The sequence below is a fragment of the Nansenia antarctica genome (genome assembly GCF_963989245.1).
Source record: "Nansenia antarctica genome assembly, chromosome: 9".
In the NCBI taxonomy this organism is placed as follows: Eukaryota; Metazoa; Chordata; class Actinopteri; order Argentiniformes; family Microstomatidae; genus Nansenia; species Nansenia antarctica.
Window position 1 is genome coordinate 38336546 of NC_137679.1, and position 17500 is coordinate 38354045.

The 17500-nt window shown below is 48.4% G+C and overlaps 1 protein-coding gene across 1 annotated transcript; it reads left to right on the forward strand.

Moving 5' to 3' along the window:
- Nucleotides 1-355: 355 nt before the first annotated feature.
- On the forward strand, nucleotides 356-15424 carry LOC308165796 (aggrecan core protein-like; the record flags this gene model as incomplete). Its single annotated transcript, XM_080539956.1, has 19 exons — nucleotides 356-437; nucleotides 749-840; nucleotides 1708-1999; nucleotides 2896-3070; nucleotides 4518-4645; nucleotides 4906-5199; nucleotides 5378-5662; nucleotides 5903-6104; nucleotides 6265-6392; nucleotides 7003-7296; nucleotides 7459-7557; nucleotides 7734-9593; nucleotides 9784-9864; nucleotides 11086-11199; nucleotides 12863-13021; nucleotides 13398-13480; nucleotides 13990-14134; nucleotides 14390-14572; nucleotides 15348-15424. 19 exons carry the CDS (start codon nucleotides 356-358, stop codon nucleotides 15422-15424), a joined length of 4773 nt encoding a protein of 1590 aa, XP_080396082.1.
- Between the last annotated feature and the right edge of the window lie 2076 nt (nucleotides 15425-17500).

Genomic DNA, 17500 nt, shown 5'->3' on the forward strand with positions numbered 1-17500 from the left:
TAAAACTTTCAGAATAAAAGTCTGAACATTTTGATTGGTTGCCGACTTGTAGTTGCAGCTAGTTGACTGGGTTCATGTCATGATCCGAACCAGGATCTTGTTGGATTAGCAGGAAGTGTAGAATAATTAGCTTCTATTAGTGTATACTGTATGTGACCGAATGAGCATTTCTTTGTGTCAGGATCTTCATAATGGAAGGGTCTGCTCTGTTTTTTTCCTGGGACACATGAGGCCCCTCAATTTGTATCAATAGTGATATACAGTAATTATCTGAGAGGTTACATTGAAAATAATATGATTATGATTATCTTACAAAAGACTAGTAACTTTTTTCTCTTTTAATTCCAGGTAAAATATGAATAGGTGGTTGTTATTACTATGTGTGTGTCTGCCAGTTATCTCGGCTACGTTCACCTACGAGGAAACCTCCTTTCTGGGTAAGTGGTCACATGAAGCCACGTCTCACAGAGCACAGTTACTTAGTTTCATTTATAACTCACTAGCATGTACTACAGGCGCATGACTCCCTGTTTTATGTCCGTAAAATGACATACTCTTTATTTGTTGATTTGTATGTTTGTGTGTGTGTGTGTGTGTGTGTGTGTGTGCGTGTGTGTGTGTGTGTATGTGTGCGTGTGTGTGTGTGTGTGTGTGTGTGTGTGCGTGTGTGTGTGTATGCGGGTGTGCATACGTGTGTGTGTGTGTGTGTGTGTGTGTGTGTGTGTGTGCCTGCCCTCTCCTCCCACAGACCCTGAGGATATCCTGAGTGTAAGCATCCCTCTGGAGCTCCCTCAAAGGCCTCTCCTGGGCGGCACCCTGGTGTTGCCCTGCTACTTCCAGGTAGGGCCTCCTGCTAGCGACACCGTGTCCCCATAACAAAACATCAAAGAAACTGACAGTACAGTAGCTTTCAAGGCTAAGATCAGAATACAGCTGTTTAGCAACATTCCACTGTAAACCAAATAGAGTATAGTTATAGGACAGGAGAAGCACTTGTATGTTCCAAGCTAAATTATATGCACGCAGTATGTCTTGGAAGTTTTTATGGACTTGTTTGTTGTTTTTGATGCGCTTCGTCTTCGCACATCAACGACCTGTTTGTCTGTTTGTTCTGTTGTACTGTATGGGAGTGGCTGCTGGTATGGCCCCTTCCCTTCGTGGACCTTTTTAACACCAAGGACAGCGACGGAAACAAGTCACAGACTTTCGCTCTATCCCTGACAATTACAAGCAGGATCATTGCTTGGCCTATGTATTTGTATTTTTGTCAATAAATCAAATCAGATCAAAAAAGCAAAAAAAAACAATAAACCAATTGATAAACCAACCAGCTAAGTTATTGTGATGCCATATGTGACACAGTCTGATTTGGTCCTCATGTCCAAGAATCCAGGATTCTTTCGAAAAATGTGAATACATTTCAGCGTTGTTGAAAATCAATGACACATCGCTAGTCAACTAACACAGCTTGTTTTGTGAGCCTGCTAACAATGTAAAATAGTGTTAGTTAACTAGGTAGCAGTGGGTACTCACCCAATCCATTGAGTTGGAGTATTTTGACTTAACTAGCGAGTTTCCGTATTTCCGTAGTTCCGTGTTTCAAAAGAAAAGTCTGAAAATGTTTTGGTTGCCGACATGCGGACCAATGATCAGACTTTGTCACATATTCCATTATCACCCCCTCCCTCCCTACCTACCTACCTCCAGGACCACACTGTCCACGACCCAGGCGCCCCCACCATCGCCCCCCTGTCCCACCGCATCAAATGGAGCCGCGTCACCAAAGAGCAGGTGACTGTGATCCTCGTGGCCATGGACGGAGAGGTCCGGGTGGAGGAGGAGTACCTGGACCGGGTCCACATGGTGGGCTACCCTCAGACCCCCACGGACGCCAGCATCAAGATCACGGAGCTGCTCTCCAACGACTCCGGCACCTACCGCTGCGAGGTCCAGCACGGCATCGAGGACGGCTTTGACACCGTGGACGTCCAGGTTCAAGGTAGGGAGGGAGGGAGGAGAGGCAATGTTATTAGTGTCCCTCACAGGCTAGCTGATAGGAATTCTATACGATAAGAACTTAGCTTACATGTATTAGATCTGACCTTCTAAGTATCCAGGAAGTGAAAAGATAGACGAATCGTGTTCAAGGGTTTACTTTGTCTCTCTTTGGATACCGTGGACGTCCAAGTTCAAGGTAGGGAGGGAGGGAGGAAAGGCAATGTTGATTTATTTATTTTTGGGGGGGTTAAAAGTACAGACAGTACAGTAGCCAGAGGACAGCACATAAAAGTGTACTGAGACACTTGTTTCCAACATGGTCCTCGTTGGTAGACAAAGACCAACAAAGACAAGAACATACAAAAACAATACACAAAGAGCATACAATACACAAGAACATACAAATGTTAGTGTCCCTCACAGGCTAGCTGATAGGAATTCTATACGATAGGAACTTAGCTTAGATGTATTAGATCTGACCTTCTAAGTATCCAGGAAGTGAAAAGATCAAGACAAATCGTGTTCAAGGATTTACTTTGGCTCCACCGGCAGCTGTGTCGAGGCCACGCCCAGGTGACACAACCTCTGCATGTATGATCAGATGACCTGTCATCCTGATATGACAAGCCTATGTTATATGTTGATGATATGATCATGGGAGGCTGGTTGAGGTAGAAATCGGAGGACGGGCTCATTGTAATGCACGGAATAGAATGAAGAATGTTATCTTTGATATGATATGATATGTAGACACAGAGCCACATACTGTAATAAGAGCTCTGATCAAAAGTAGTAAACCAGTATATACATCTGTATATGGGGGGAATAATAAGCTGTCATTTGAGATGCTGTACTGTAGCCACGGTTACTGTAAAGTCTGCGTGTGTCTCTCCTCAGGTATTGTGTTCCATTACCGGGCCATCACCACACGTTACACTCTGACCTTCGAGAAGGCCAAGGCGGCGTGCATCCAGAACGACGCGACCATCGCCACCCCAGAACAGCTGCAGGCAGCCTACGATGAGGGCTTCCACCAATGTGACGCCGGCTGGCTCTCTGACCAGACTGTCAGGTCAGTTATACTGTGTTATACTGCTCTCTGACCAGACTGTCAGGTCAGTTATACTGTGTTATACTGCTCTCTGACCAGACCATCAGGTCCATACTACTACTAGGTCGTCCTCGGACGAGCCCCCCATCGGCGCTTCCAGTCATCCCGATCTTCCATACATCTGGCTAGCTCGCCGGTACTTTCCGCTCCTGCATCTTTCTTGAGTACGTCCACCTATGTTAGGGTGGGACGCCCTCGTGATCGATGCCCGTGTGTTGGCTCCCACAGAACCAGTTTGCTTGCTGGCAGCTGCTGGTTTCTCTGGCAGTGACCTGCCATCCTCAACTGTGTTAAACTGTATACACTCGACACCGAACACTTTACTTAGGAACACCTGTACAACTTCTCATTCGTTCAGATGGTGTAATGGGTGTCTCAAACTGGTTTCATGAACATGACAATGAGTTCAGTGTTCTTCAGTGGCCTTCCCAGTCACCGGATCTGAATCCGATAGAGTTGGAAGGACTGAATCCTTTGGGATGTGGTAGAACGGGAGATTCACAGTTTGAAAGTGCACCTGAAAAATCGACAGGAATTGCGCAATGCAATCATGTCATCATGGACCAGAATCTCAAAGGGATGTTTCCAACATCTTGTGGAATCAATGCCACAGAGAATTAAGGCTGTTTTGAGAGCAAAGGGAGGCCCTACCCAGTATTAGTATAGTGTTCCTAATAAAGTGTTCGGTGAGTGTATATCTGTGCTAGAGCAGAGGTGTAAAAAAACTCAGTGGGTGCATCTCAATAGTCTATAAGAGGTTTCCTCTTCTCGTCTGCTTTATTTAATCTGCACTGAAGTTAAAGAACCGGACAGGCTAAAACAAATGGCTTGCATATCCACCAGGTTGCTTTCACCTGTCATAAAGTTGTCAGATCATGCATAGAGAGGAGATGATATTGTTTGGAGATAAGTGGGAGGACTAGCTAACCTGCCTCTGTCTTCCAGTTCAATTACAGTACATAAAGGACGATGCTGTGAAGTATTTTGGTTTTAAGGTTTTCTATTTCCTGTAGAGTTTTGGTTCCTGAGCGTGTCACTTCCTTAATTGAGCCTCTGACTGTGTCATTTCCTGTAGAGACACACAGCCTCTCCTGTCCTCGTTTTCACCCCTGGCCGAACCCACAAGATTGGGTTTGCCTTCCTCTGATCTCCCCTGCTCTGTTGACCACCTGCTCACGATGAGGTCCCTCTCCCTGCTAAACCTCTGGAGCTGATGTCTCACAAGCACCATGGACATTAGTCAGCTTATCCAAAAGATTTCTTCGAGAGACCCTCTGTATTGACAGAGCGTTTTGGAGTGATACCAAATAGGATCCTGTCATTATAATACCGTATAATAATTATTTGTTTCAGAAACTGCTTGTGTAGATTTGATGTGATCCTAACGGCTAGTGTCTTTGAACCGAAGGTACCCGATCCATGACCCACGTGTGGCCTGCTATGGCGACAAAGAAGAATTCCCTGGGGTGCGAACCTATGGCGTGAGAGATGCCAACGAGACTTATGACGTGTACTGTTTCGCTGAGAAGATGACAGGTACCCTAAGAGGACCTCCTGGCTCTTTCCCATGTGTTTTTGTTGTCGTTGTCATTGTTGTTATTATGAAAAATGTAAAAGAGCATTGTTGTCAGTGACCTAACTGGAAAAATAGAAGATAGATTGATCAGACATGTTGGATGAATGAGAATGCGGGCATCAGGACATGATGAAAACTGATGTTCAAGATGATGCACCAACCAGTCGGTCCTGTTGAATGTTATCGTCGTTTCTTCTCTGTCGCCACTCGTCCCTCCTAGGCCGGGTCTTCTACTCTGGCTCCTTGGCTAAGTTCACCTTCCCCGAGGCTGAGGATCAGTGCTTTAAACACGGGGCCCGGTTGGCCACTACGGGCCAGCTGTACCTGGCCTGGCAGGCCGGCCTGGACGTCTGCAACGCCGGCTGGCTGGGGGACAGGAGCGTACGCTACCCCATCAACATCGCCCGGCCGCAGTGCGGAGGGGGGCTGCTGGGGGTGCGGACCGTGTATCTCCATGCCAACCAGACAGGATATCCTCTCCCAGAGTCTCGCTACGACGCCTTCTGCTACACAGGTAGTGTGGGTTGCCATGGCAATGGGAACCTTGTCACGTTTCATGTTTTTATTATTGTTTACCTATATATATATGGCATTGGGTTAAAACAGTTTGTTACTGTTTGAGTGATGAACCACCCTAGACATCCATAACATGTAAACCTTTCACCCCCCTTTTCACCCTCTGTCTTACCCAGAATCCTCTGACGAGGAGGGTTCGGCCATGCTGCCGACGACCACAGAGGCAGGGAGTGGCGTGCTGAGCGTCGCCACGGTGACGGGGACTCCTGAGGTGTTCTTCCAGAAGACGACAACGGAGAGCGAGGCGAACGGAGGGGAGCTGGTTACCCAGAGGCCCACGGGTGTGGACTTCACCTACCTGGGCCAGAACGCCACGGAGCTGCCCTTACCTGAGCCCCCCAGTGTCACAGAGGTCATCACCGAGGTGGTGGAGAGAGTTACCGCCAGGCCCGATGTCGGGAGTGAGGTCATCGGGGGAACCTGGGACCAGTCACTCACAGGTCAGTGAGCTGATACAGTAGGCGGTGGCTTTTAGTGTAAAAATCTGACGTGTAGCATCGCTATCATAATTGACAGACTATGAACTTAGGCTGGGGTTTTTTCTTCAGATTATCTAAGATCTAATCTTTTTACACTCTAGAGACGCTTAAAAGAAAAATAGAAAAATAATGAATTTCAAATGTCAAATGAGAGAACCTGAGAGACTTTGTCCTCCTCTCCGTGTGTAGGAGTGGTCTTCCACTACCGTGCCGGCTCCAGCCGCTACACGTTCACCTTCGTAGAGGCCCAGCTGGCCTGTCAGAGTGTGGGAGCCTCCATCGCCACCCCCGAGCAGCTCCTCGCCGCCCACCAGGCTGGCTACCACCAGTGTGACGCAGGCTGGCTCCTGGACCAGACTGTCAGGTAGGAGTCAAGTCAGCACATACACACACACACACACACACACGCACACACACACACACACAAACATGCTTGTATGTGCACATGCACACCCGCAAAAACACACACACATGTTAAGGAAAAAAGCGACTTCCTCATGCTACTTCCTCATGCGCCTCCTCAGGTACCCCATTGTCTCTCCCCGTGAGAAGTGTTATGGGGACTTGGAGCATCTGCCAGGAGTCAGGTCCTACGGTCTGAGACCAGCTGACGAGCTCTACGACGTCTACTGCTACATTGATGGACTCAAGGGTGAGCTGCCCCCAAATTATAACCCAATGAGATGTTGTTGTGCTTCATGTTATCCTTGGACCTTGGATCTTAGGGTGTGTGTCCATCAGTGAAGGCTGGTGGAGGTAGAAATCTGAGGACAGGCTCATTGTAATGCATGGAATGCAAGCTTATTTGTAGTCAGTGTACAGTATAGTAGTCGTATACAGTATAGAGTCCAAATGTACAGTACAGTACTGACTGTTGGTTCATCATAAGTTGCTTGAATAGCTTTATCAATGTTAAGAGATTATTACAACTTATCCCAAACCACGACAGTAGCTCCCGGGGCCGGCCGATGGCATAAACACATATGCAGTTGTTTAGGGCCACAACCGTTAGAGGGGCCACACTTGCGTCGACGATGTAGCGCAAGCTACCACCCGTCAATCAAAAACTCCTCTATCCCCCCCCCCCCCCCCCTTGTTTAGGGCCACCAAAGCCCTCGGGCCGGGCCTGGTAGCATCATACAGTTCAGTAGGATTCATTTTTAGAACAACATCACACCTTCTTTTCTCTTCTTTACCAGCCCCGCATCCATTCATCCTTTCTTTCTCCCCCTCCATCCCTCTCTTCTCCCTCTGTCCTCCAGGCGAGCTGTTCCACGTTGGCTCCACTGAGGGTTTCACCTATGACGAGGCTCTGTCTCACTGTCAGGAGCAGAACGCTACCCTGGCCTCCACCGGAGAGCTCTATGCAGCCTGGAAACTGGGCTTCGACAAGTGCAGAGCAGGCTGGCTCATCGACCGCAGTGTCCGCTACCCCATCAACAACCCCCGGGCCCAGTGTGGGTCAGGGAAGGCAGGGGTACACATAGTGTATGCCCACCCCAACCAGACCACCTACCCAGACCTGTACGCCAGATACGATGCCTACTGCTTCAGAGGTAAACAACTGCAGCCAGCTACTATATAAGTGAACAAGCCATATATTGATATCATGATCAGACATAGTTATGGCTTTTTAAGTCACTTTCAAAGCATTATATACAATCATATTGAACATTCATAATTTTATGATAACCTAAACTCATTTATCTTTCTTGTAGTGGACATCCATCTTCTCGCCAATGAAACAGGACTGAACATCACAGAGATTCAAGAAGCTCTAGTGAACCTCACATCGGTACATGATTTGTTGAGGCCAGGTAAGTTCAATTTTATTTGATTTAACAATACACAATCTAAGATGGAATTTTACATTAGGATTATAGAAAGTTAATATTATACAATATGCTGAATGCTGAATATCCTCTCTAAAAGTATTTCCCTTCTCTTTCTTCTATCTCCATCTCTCTCTCTTTCCTTCTCTATCTCTCCACAGTCCTCCCTTCCATCACTCCTCCCATCACGGTGGAGTCCTCAGCTTCTGGTTCCGGCTCGGCTGACTTTGCCTCCGGTTCCGGGGCGTCAGGGGCCAGCGGCTCCTCTGGCGATCACTCTGGAGGTCTATCGGGTGATCACTCGGGGGATCTCTCCCATTCTGGTGATCTGTCTGGGTCAGGTGATCTCTCGGGCAGTGGGAGCACCGGCATTCCCAGTGAGGCGTCGGGTAGTGGAGATATGTCTGGATCAGGCCTCAGCGGAGACGGATCCGGGATCACGGTCGTCTTCTCCGGGACTGGCGGTGTTCTCTCCGGCGAGGGCTCAGGTTCAGGGGGACCCCTGGAGGCTGGAGAGGGAAGTACAGGGATCCTGACCTTCCCGACTGGGACAGGCTCGGGAATGTTCAGCGGCAGTGGGGACCACCTGTCCGGATCGGGCAGCGGCTCTGGCTTCAGCTCAGAGGAGAGTGGCTCTACGTCAGACTCCAGCTCCAGCAGCTCTGGGGAAAGTGGATTCTCTTCCTCTGGAAGCTCCGGCAGTGGGGACACTCAGATCCTGCTGATCGATGGTAAACTAGTGGAGGTTTCGACCGGACACTCTACCGTAAGGCAGGAGCTAGGACATGGCGGCCTGGAGTTCAGCGGCTCTGGATCCGGGATGATCAGTGGTGACCTCAGCGGCTCAGGCTCAGGAAGTGGCTCCGGCTTTTTCCCAGGTGTGACCTTCATGGGGTCAGGGTTAACGGACCTTACAGGGTCTCCCTCCGGAGACCAGGAGGCCACTGGCTCCTTACTCTACGGCTCCGGTCAGGGAAGTGCATCTGGATTTGCCTCGGGAAGCGGCTCCGGGTTTTTCCCAGGTGTGACCTTCGTGGGGTCAGGGTTAACGGACCTTACAGGGTCTCCCTCAGGGGAACAGGAGGCATCTGGCTCCTTACTCTATGGCTCTGGACAGGGAAGTGCATCTGGATTTGCCTCGGGAAGCGGCTCCGGGTTTTTCCCAGGTGTGACCTTCGTGGGGTCAGGGTTCACGGACCTTACAGGGTCTCCCTCAGGGGAACAGGAGGCCTCTGGCTCCTTACTCTATGGCTCTGGACAGGGAAGTGCATCTGGATTTGCCTCAGGAAGTGGCTCTGGGTTTTTCCCAGGTGTGACCTTCTTAGGGTCAGGGTTCACGGACCTTACGGGATCTCCCTCCAGAGAGAAGGAGGCCACTGGCTCCTTACTCTACGGCTCTGGACAGGGAAGTGCATCTGGATTTGCCTCTGGAAGTGGCTCAGGGTTTTTCCCAGGTGTGACCCTCGTGGAGTCAGGGTTCACGGATCTTACCGGGTCTCCTTCAGGGGAACAGGAGGCCTCTGGCTCCTTACTCTACGGCTCCGGACAGGGAAGTGCATCTGGATCCTCCACCAGCGGGGAGAAGGAGGAGGGCGTTACCTTCTTGTCGGGTGATGTCATGACAGAGGTTACCACGGCGACCACGGTATCCATGGAGCTGGGCAAAGGGCCAGTGGAGATCAGTGGAGAGGGAAGCGGCACCAGTGGCAGTTGGCACCACTCAGGGAGCGGTGCGGACCACACAGTCCCAACCAGTGGTCTCTCATCTGGGGCACACTCTGGAGAGCTCCCCCCTGTGGTCCTGTCTTCTCCATCCAGCGAGAGGGAGCTGACAGCGGGCACCGCCATGCCAGAGGAAGCCCGGGCGGGATCAGAACTGGTGGAGACCACCGGGGAGTTCTATGTGACCTTAAGCCCCACCCTTGCACCCGCAGGATTGGCTGCAGCTGCCACCACCGCCGCCGCCATCTCTCTGCAGACCCCAGCCGTCATGGAGGAGCCAGCCTCAGCCTCAGTGGAGGGTGAGCTACAGCATCTCACTGCTCCTCTGCGTCCGTCAGGGGAGGCAGAAAACGGAGGACGGTCTCATTGGAATGCATGCGTTCCAATGAGCCCGTCCTCCGATTTCTACCTCCGGTGGTGTCTATGCAATATCCTATTGGTTTTTTGGATTCATTATTGATGTTCTGTACACTGTATGTTGATCCCCAGGTATCGTTAACCCATGTGAGCCTAACCCATGTGGTACCGGGTCATGCTCAGTACAGGACGGTGTTGGTCTGTGCCAGTATGGTGAGTCCTGATGCTGGGCTACGATCAGCTTTTAGAAAATATTCTAGTCTGAAATTATGCTCATGTCTTGCCTTCATCTCTCTCTTTATCTATTCTGGTCTACTATAAAAACAAAGTGTTGTAAATGTTTGACGTACTGTAACACATCTTTGCAAGAAAAGCTTTTTGTTTGTTTTTTCTCATCGCTGTTTGCATGGTCAGACTCCCCTGTTGTGTTGGGACAGGTCAACAACTGTCTTTATGTGAAGTTACCTCAGGAATACTGGTGGTGCCTCTTGTTTTTGAAATGCAATTGACTTACTAACAATTAATTTTGTCCCTCTTTTTCCTGTCCTGATGTGTGTTTTGTGTTGTGATGTTTCGTGTTTTGTTCTTGCCTTGGTTCGTTCGTTTTGCCTGCTCCTGGTTTTGGGTCTCACTCATCGTGTGTGCGTGTGTGTGTGTGTGTGTGTGTGTGTGTGTGTGTGTGTGCGTGTGCGTGTGCGTGTGCGTGTGCGTGTGCGTGTGCGTGTGCGTGTGTGTGTGTGTGTGTGCGTGTGCGTGTGTTTGTGTGCAGGGTGTTTAGCATGTGTGTATAATACATGAATGTGTGTGTGGTAGCCTTTCCATGGAACTTCCGGACCTTTCCATCACCATCACACGTGTTCATCGTGACTCTCTCCACCCTGCGTTGTTTTTGCTCCGCTGTGCCTATAGGCTCAGGTCAAGCCTCCGTCCTCCCTCCTGTCGCATGCCTGCTAACCCTGAGTACACATGTCCTCTTCCTGTACATCTGTACTATATATCCTGGTACTTCTGAGATCCTCTCACCCTCAGAATACATGGATCTGAACCAAAGTTCTGCTGCCCAACAAGTGCCTGATCCAGACCTAACTATCCTTACTTTCTCTAGTTCATTATACTGTATACCAAGAGTACAAGTCACACTTGAGAGACACTACAAAATATATATGAGCGAAGCAAACTGTGGCACATCATTGAAAGTGAATGTGCCATTTCAATGATGTTTATTCACAAAGTAAGGCTAGAGTGTGAGTCTGGATCACAACGTTGCAGCACCTTTGAGCATTTCGGATTCTATGAGTTCAGAGGTGTTCTATCCCCCCCCCCCCTTCCCCCCAGCCTCCCTGCAGCCTCCCCCCCAGCCCTCCCTCACCTCCCCCCCCCCTCCCCGAGACACCCGTCTCACCCCCCTCCTACCCCCACCCCCCTTTTTTGCAGAGGTTGATGTGTGCCATTCCAACCCTTGTGCCAATGGAGCGACCTGTGTGGAGAGTGCGGACTCTTACACATGCTTATGCCTGCCCAGCTACGGAGGGGACCACTGCGAGATCGGTACGAGGTCACGCTTCAGCTAATCAGTACTAACAACCTCTCAAAAACAACCAAGGAGTAAGGTAGCGGCCAAACAAAACTGTCATCGCTAGCTAGCTTGCTAGCATCGATAGCAGGTGTGGCGGTGGTGCTGGCTTGGGATTGGTTGGTTTGGTTGGTTACATGGGTGTTGGACTCACCTGTGCTTACCTGTGCTTACACTAACAGATCTAGGATCAGTTCACCTTCACCAAATCCGTTAAGCATTTGGGGGGGAAAACACTGAACTGACATTAGATCAGTGTCTAAGCACGCACCTTCGCACAACTTTCTCCACACTCAGCTTCGTGCCTCAGGACTGCGTTTGTGTGGGCCGATTTCCTGTTTCTCCTAGCACGCTAGCTGCAGGTGTCCTCAAGCAACTAGTTGTTGCCATGTTTTGTGAAATTGCTGAGTCATTTAGGTGTGGTGAAGGAATGAATGAAGCCTTTGAATGTTACAGAGGAGGAAAACAGTGGAAATTCACAAGGTGTTCACCATGTTCTTCTGAGTATTCACTATAGTGAGGGACTCGCCATAGAGATGTAGCAACATGTACAACATAATATATGCTATTTATCTGATGCTTTTATCCAAAGCGACTTACATTGCACTGAGTGCGTACATTTCAGTATATATGGTCCCAGAAGGAATCAAACCCACAACCTAAGCGTTGTTAGCGCCATGCTCTACTAACTGAGCCACAGAGGACCACAGCATCTGCAACATGCTATTGGTTCTTTTTTCTTTTTCAAATTACAGCCTGAAGCACATCCCACACACACACACACACACACACACACACACACACACACATACACACACACACACACATGCCTGGTAAAACAGATCAATGTGTGTTGCTGATTAAGAGCAGAAGAAACTGCTCATATACAGTGCTTTGGACACCAAACACCACTGTAGTTGTGGATTAAAAGGATAGAACCTCAAATCAAAACCTGTCAGACGTATCAATCAGAAGTGGTCTGAAGGAAGCCATCAACCATGTGTTGGCATTAATATAATTTGTGTTTTTTCATTGAAGCTCAGATCCTGGAGCAATTGAAATCGTGACTGTTGAAGAACAAAAGGAAGCTACGTAAAATAGCTAGCTGCCTTCCTCGCATTGGAGCTTCAACTGTATCCCCTCCCTGTAATACATTACATTTACATTTACATTTTTGGCATTTAGCAGATGCCTTATTCCAAAGCGACTTACAATCAATAAATTTGACTAAGGAAGTGAATCATCAATTCACCAGTTCTAGCAGGAGGCGTAATCTAGCTCAGGCCAGGGGCCACTGGCAGTTGCCGTGAAAAAGTCTTTTTTTTTTGTAGACACTGAGAGACAGTACAAGGGGGACACTGAAGAGACAGTACAAGGGGGGCAGTAGAGTCTTAGGAGACATAGTATAGGGGAAAAGCAGGTGTCTCAGGCGACGTAGTGCTGGGGGGTGGTAATGTCTCAGGAGGAGCAGTTAAGGTGTAACCTGAAGAGATGGGTCTTCAGTCTCCGACGGAAGATGGGTAGTGACTCTGCAGTTCTAACTAACTACACCTAACTGAGAGTCTCTGAACGGAGGTCAGATCTTCTGGACCTGGTGGCCTCTTGTCTCACTGTCGCCCCCTGCTGTCGTGGATGTAGATGTGCAGGAGTGCGAGGAGGGCTGGACTAAGTTCCAGGGGAACTGTTTCCTGCACTTCCCCGAGAGAGAGACCTGGCTGGACGCCGAGCAGCGCTGCAGAGACCTGAACGCCCACCTGGTCAGCATCAACACCCCGGAGGAGCAGCACTTTGTCAACTGTGAGTGTGTGTGTGTGTGTGTGTGTGTGTGTGCGTGGGTGTGTATGTGTGTGCGTGTGTGTGTGTGTGTGTGTGTGTGTGTGTGCGTGTGTGTGTGTGTGTGTGTGTGTGTGTGCGTGTGTGTGTGTGTGTGTGTGTGTGTGTGTGTGTGTGTGTGTGCGTGGGTGTGTGTGTGTGTGTGTGCGTGGGTGTGTGTGTGTGTGTGTGTGTGTGTGTGTGCGTGCGTGCGTGGGTGTGTGTGTGCGTGTGTGTGTGTGTGTGTGTGTGTATGCATGCATGTGAGGAAGAGAGAGAGAGACAGAGAGTGAGAGAGAGAGAGAGAGAGAGAGAGAGAGAATACTGGATATCTCTTTACCCTTTCCCCCGCCCCTTCCAGCCAACGCCCAGGACTACCAGTGGATCGGTCTGAACGACAAGACAGTGGAGAATGACTTCCGCTGGACAGACGGGTCTCCCAGGGTGAGTCAGACAGTTCACCTTAATCCACACTACAGAGCGGAGCTGTTCTGGGCCGGCCCGGTTCTGCATCCATCATAGTTGCTAGAACAGTGGCTGGCTGGACGCACACACACGCACACACACACACACACACACACACACACAGACACACACACGCTGGAAAGAACACTGTGAACACTGTGAATAATATCTAAGCCAGCACAGTATTTTACATTTGACCAAGCACACATCCCACGCACACCCACATGAACACATACACACACTGAACCTACTAAATCTACTTCCACCACTGAAAACAAGTGTTTACAACTGTTCAGATACAGTGCTGCCTTTGGACACCAAACACCAGTTTAGCTAGTAAGGATACAAGGATCTCAAATCAAAACCTGAGAGAGAGAGAGAGATACAGTTACTGTCGGTAAGAATGGGGACTAACATTTTCCACTCACAGCTGTTATGACTCCCAACCACTGATGCTCTCATCTTCCTGCTCTCTCTCCCTCCTCCAGCAATATGAGAACTGGAGGCCCAACCAGCCGGACAACTACTTCAACTCCGGGGAGGACTGTGTGGTGATGATCTGGCACGAGAGCGGCCAGTGGAACGACGTGCCCTGCAATTACCACCTGCCCTTCACCTGCAAGGCAGGCCCAGGTACAGCAACCAACACGGGGCTGGGAGGGAGGAGGGAGGGGGCCGTCGAGTAGAGTGGAGGACGGCAGAGGTAGAAATCGGAGGACAGGCTCATTGTAATGCACCCCCTGATAGGGGACTATTGTTCCTGCAAAAAAGAAACATTTGTTTCACGCCGAATTAAACCACTTGATCACATAGAATGAATAATAGGTTTGAAAAGGCTATGGATGATTCATTCTCATCTGGTGTTCTCCTGTGTACCCTCCCCCCCAGTCTTGTGTGGCTCCCCGCCCGAGGTGGAGAACGCCCGGATTTTTGGGAGCAGGAGGGATGTTTACCCAGTCAACTCTATCGTCCGCTACCAGTGTGACCCAGGCTTCACACAGCGCCACCTGCCTGTGGTGCGCTGCATGGCAGACGGACAGTGGGAGAACCCCCAAGTGCAATGCGTCAGCTGTGAGTACACACTCTTTTTGTCCTTCTCTCCGCTTCTAAACCAGGGGGAGGCCGGTTTAGAGGTAGAAATCGGCTCATTTTAACACATAGAACGGAACGAGGAATGGTATTAACACTAGAACAGCCGTGCCTTTTTACCTACTAAAAGAGCCGCCTCTTTACAATGCTCAAGCAGCTATTTACACACAACGACCACTAGTTGGCCGCTTGTAAATTAGCCTCCTTCCTACACAGAAAAACTGCAAAATAGCGCTATACTAGCTTATCCTGATGTGATTTTGAAAATGTAAGGATACTGGGTGGTAGAACACACATACTGTATCTAGGAAAAGTCATGAAAGGAGGGTCCTGAAATTTGAACAAGTGCAAAGATATAAAAAATGTCTTTACTCACTGTTCTAGTGTTAAACACACATGTTTTATACCATTCTGTATTCCAGAATGTGCATTACGATGAGCCTTCCACCACCAGCCTCCCTCCTGATATCTACTTGTATAATGGTCTTTCTCTCGTTTTATTTTATCTCACATCCTTGTGTGTATTGTAAACTACTGCCTGTAAGCCAAACCTTGTCCTGCTGATTCGCCTGCCAATGTCTTTGCTTGCTTGTCCTACTCTCTCCTTTATCTCTCTGCCTTTCTACATCTTTTAACATCAAAGGATTTTTCTCTTTTATATATGCTTTTTAGGCTCCTTTGGAGCCGATAACTGTATACCCTATTTTAAGAAACGTGTCAAATAAAATTCATTCATTCATTCATCTCCTCCCCACAGCTGTCACAGCCAGCAACAGGATACAGAGGAGGTCCATCAGGAGGCGAGCTGAGTCAGTCAGCAGCAGGCTTCACTAAGCAGGGGGAAGGACAAAGGTTTTAAACATAGCTATTTTAAAAGAACATGTACAGTACACAAAAGCCATTTTCTATCTTAACTAAAGAGGATCCAAAAAAATAATTAAGTGCCCACCATGTATATACATGCAAAGACCAAAGCAACCTAGAGCAGTGATGTCATCGTATTGATGTGTGTTTCTATGTGACTATTAGGGGATAAATTATGCCAATATGTTATTTTCATTTTTGTCGTCCCTAGTCTCTCAAAGTTGTATTGTTGTTATTATTAGTATTATGATTATTATGATTATGATTATGATTATTATCATTTTGAGTTTTGGTGGATTGTAATGCAGCTGACCAGACTGGATTATGTAACCAGAGCTGATGGCATCGGTGACTATCTATCAGGCGCTCTCTACTTTGGTCTAGATCTATTGCCCAACCACACAGTGTCACCTAGAGGTAAATAGCCCACCTGGAACCTGGACTGGCTGATATTTATTGATGGTTTGGCACTTTGGTACGAGCCAAGAGAACGCTGGGTTTAGTCAGGGAGGTATGTGTACTACAGCAGGCAGCCACACGTGTGTTTTCATCCTGGGGCTGCCTGGACATCATGTACTCACCGTGTGGGAGGACAGCTGCGAATAATTCATTAAAAAACAGAGAGAGTTCGATGAGACGTTTGATGTCTCCACGCTGCAGCGATTAACTTAATTATTAATTAAGATGTTTTAAAATGAGAATAGACCAAAGTCCTATTCTAAAAAAGAAGTGGTGTGTAGTAGGTATTAAAGGGATAGTTAATCTGAAATCAAAAGTTTGTTAGATGTTTTCCAACTTTTGGTATGTGAAAATATCTCTGGATTTTGAGTGGACTGTCCCTTTCTTTTCAAGGGAGGGGATAAAAGGGGAAGTGTTATTTATTTAATCTAAGCCATAGAGAGAAAGCTAGTGAAACCAACAAAACAGCACAGTACAATTTACACACTTAACAGTCCAGGCCTAGATCAGTTGCAGGGGAGGCTGGTGGAGGTAGAAATCAGAGGACGTTCTCATTGCAATGCATGGAACGGAATGCGGAATGTCCGTCGACGTGGTACCAATTTGATCAATTTGACGCTATTCCTTATTCCATTTCATGCATTCCAATGAGCAATTTCTACCTCCACCAGCCTCCTCTGATCAGTGGTAACAGCTCATAATGTGAATACACACACATTTATTTATTGTTTATTTCACACAGTACCACCACAGTAGTGTCTCTGGCTGGCACACTGACCAGGTTTCATCCTGCCTCTCTACTGAACCTGCAGTAGTAGCAGTCAGCTAGGAGAGAGGGCTCTCACCTCCTCTCAGGCCCAGGAGAGAGTGGTACTCCATGTTTGGTAGAATCAAGAAAACAGATCTGGGGTCAGTCCCGTTTCAATTTCAGTCCGTTGTGAAATTCGCTGTATTCATTATTTCTAGAGTAGATTGAAATTGAATTGGCTATGACCCCCCCCCCCCCTGGTTTGTCAAAAACACATTGTTAGCTTAAGCAGGACCAAAAGGATTCATGCTATTGGTCAGTTTATGTCTGGTTGTGTTGTCTTTGCGTCGAGTAGTGTTTCCCCCCCAGCATCTCCCACAAGGCTGTGCGGTGCATAGCATCTCTGTGGGACCGGTTTGAAACAAGTAGCGTTCAGAAATAAAAGTGTTGTCTATTCCATGTTTGTCTCGTTATATATAACCTCAGAAGAAACCTGTCTGTAACCGACCACATCACCATGTAACCATCGCCATGTCGATTGCTTAGCAGTCCCTCAGTTTTGACTGCATAAGCTGCTGTAATGTCTGCATTTCCTTTGCTTACTTTTTACTGTATGCAGGAGGCTGTGCCTCCTCCACCCAGGGGAGGCTAGTGGACGTAGAAATCGGAGGACGGGTTCATTGTCATGCTTGACCTGGAATGAGGAACGGTATCGTTCCGTTCCATGCTTTACAATGAGCCCGTCCTCTGAGTTCTACCTCCACCAGCCTCTCCTGCCTCCACCTCAGCGTCAGAGAGAATGTGTTCCTGACCAAACGATTCACCGCAATTAAGATGAC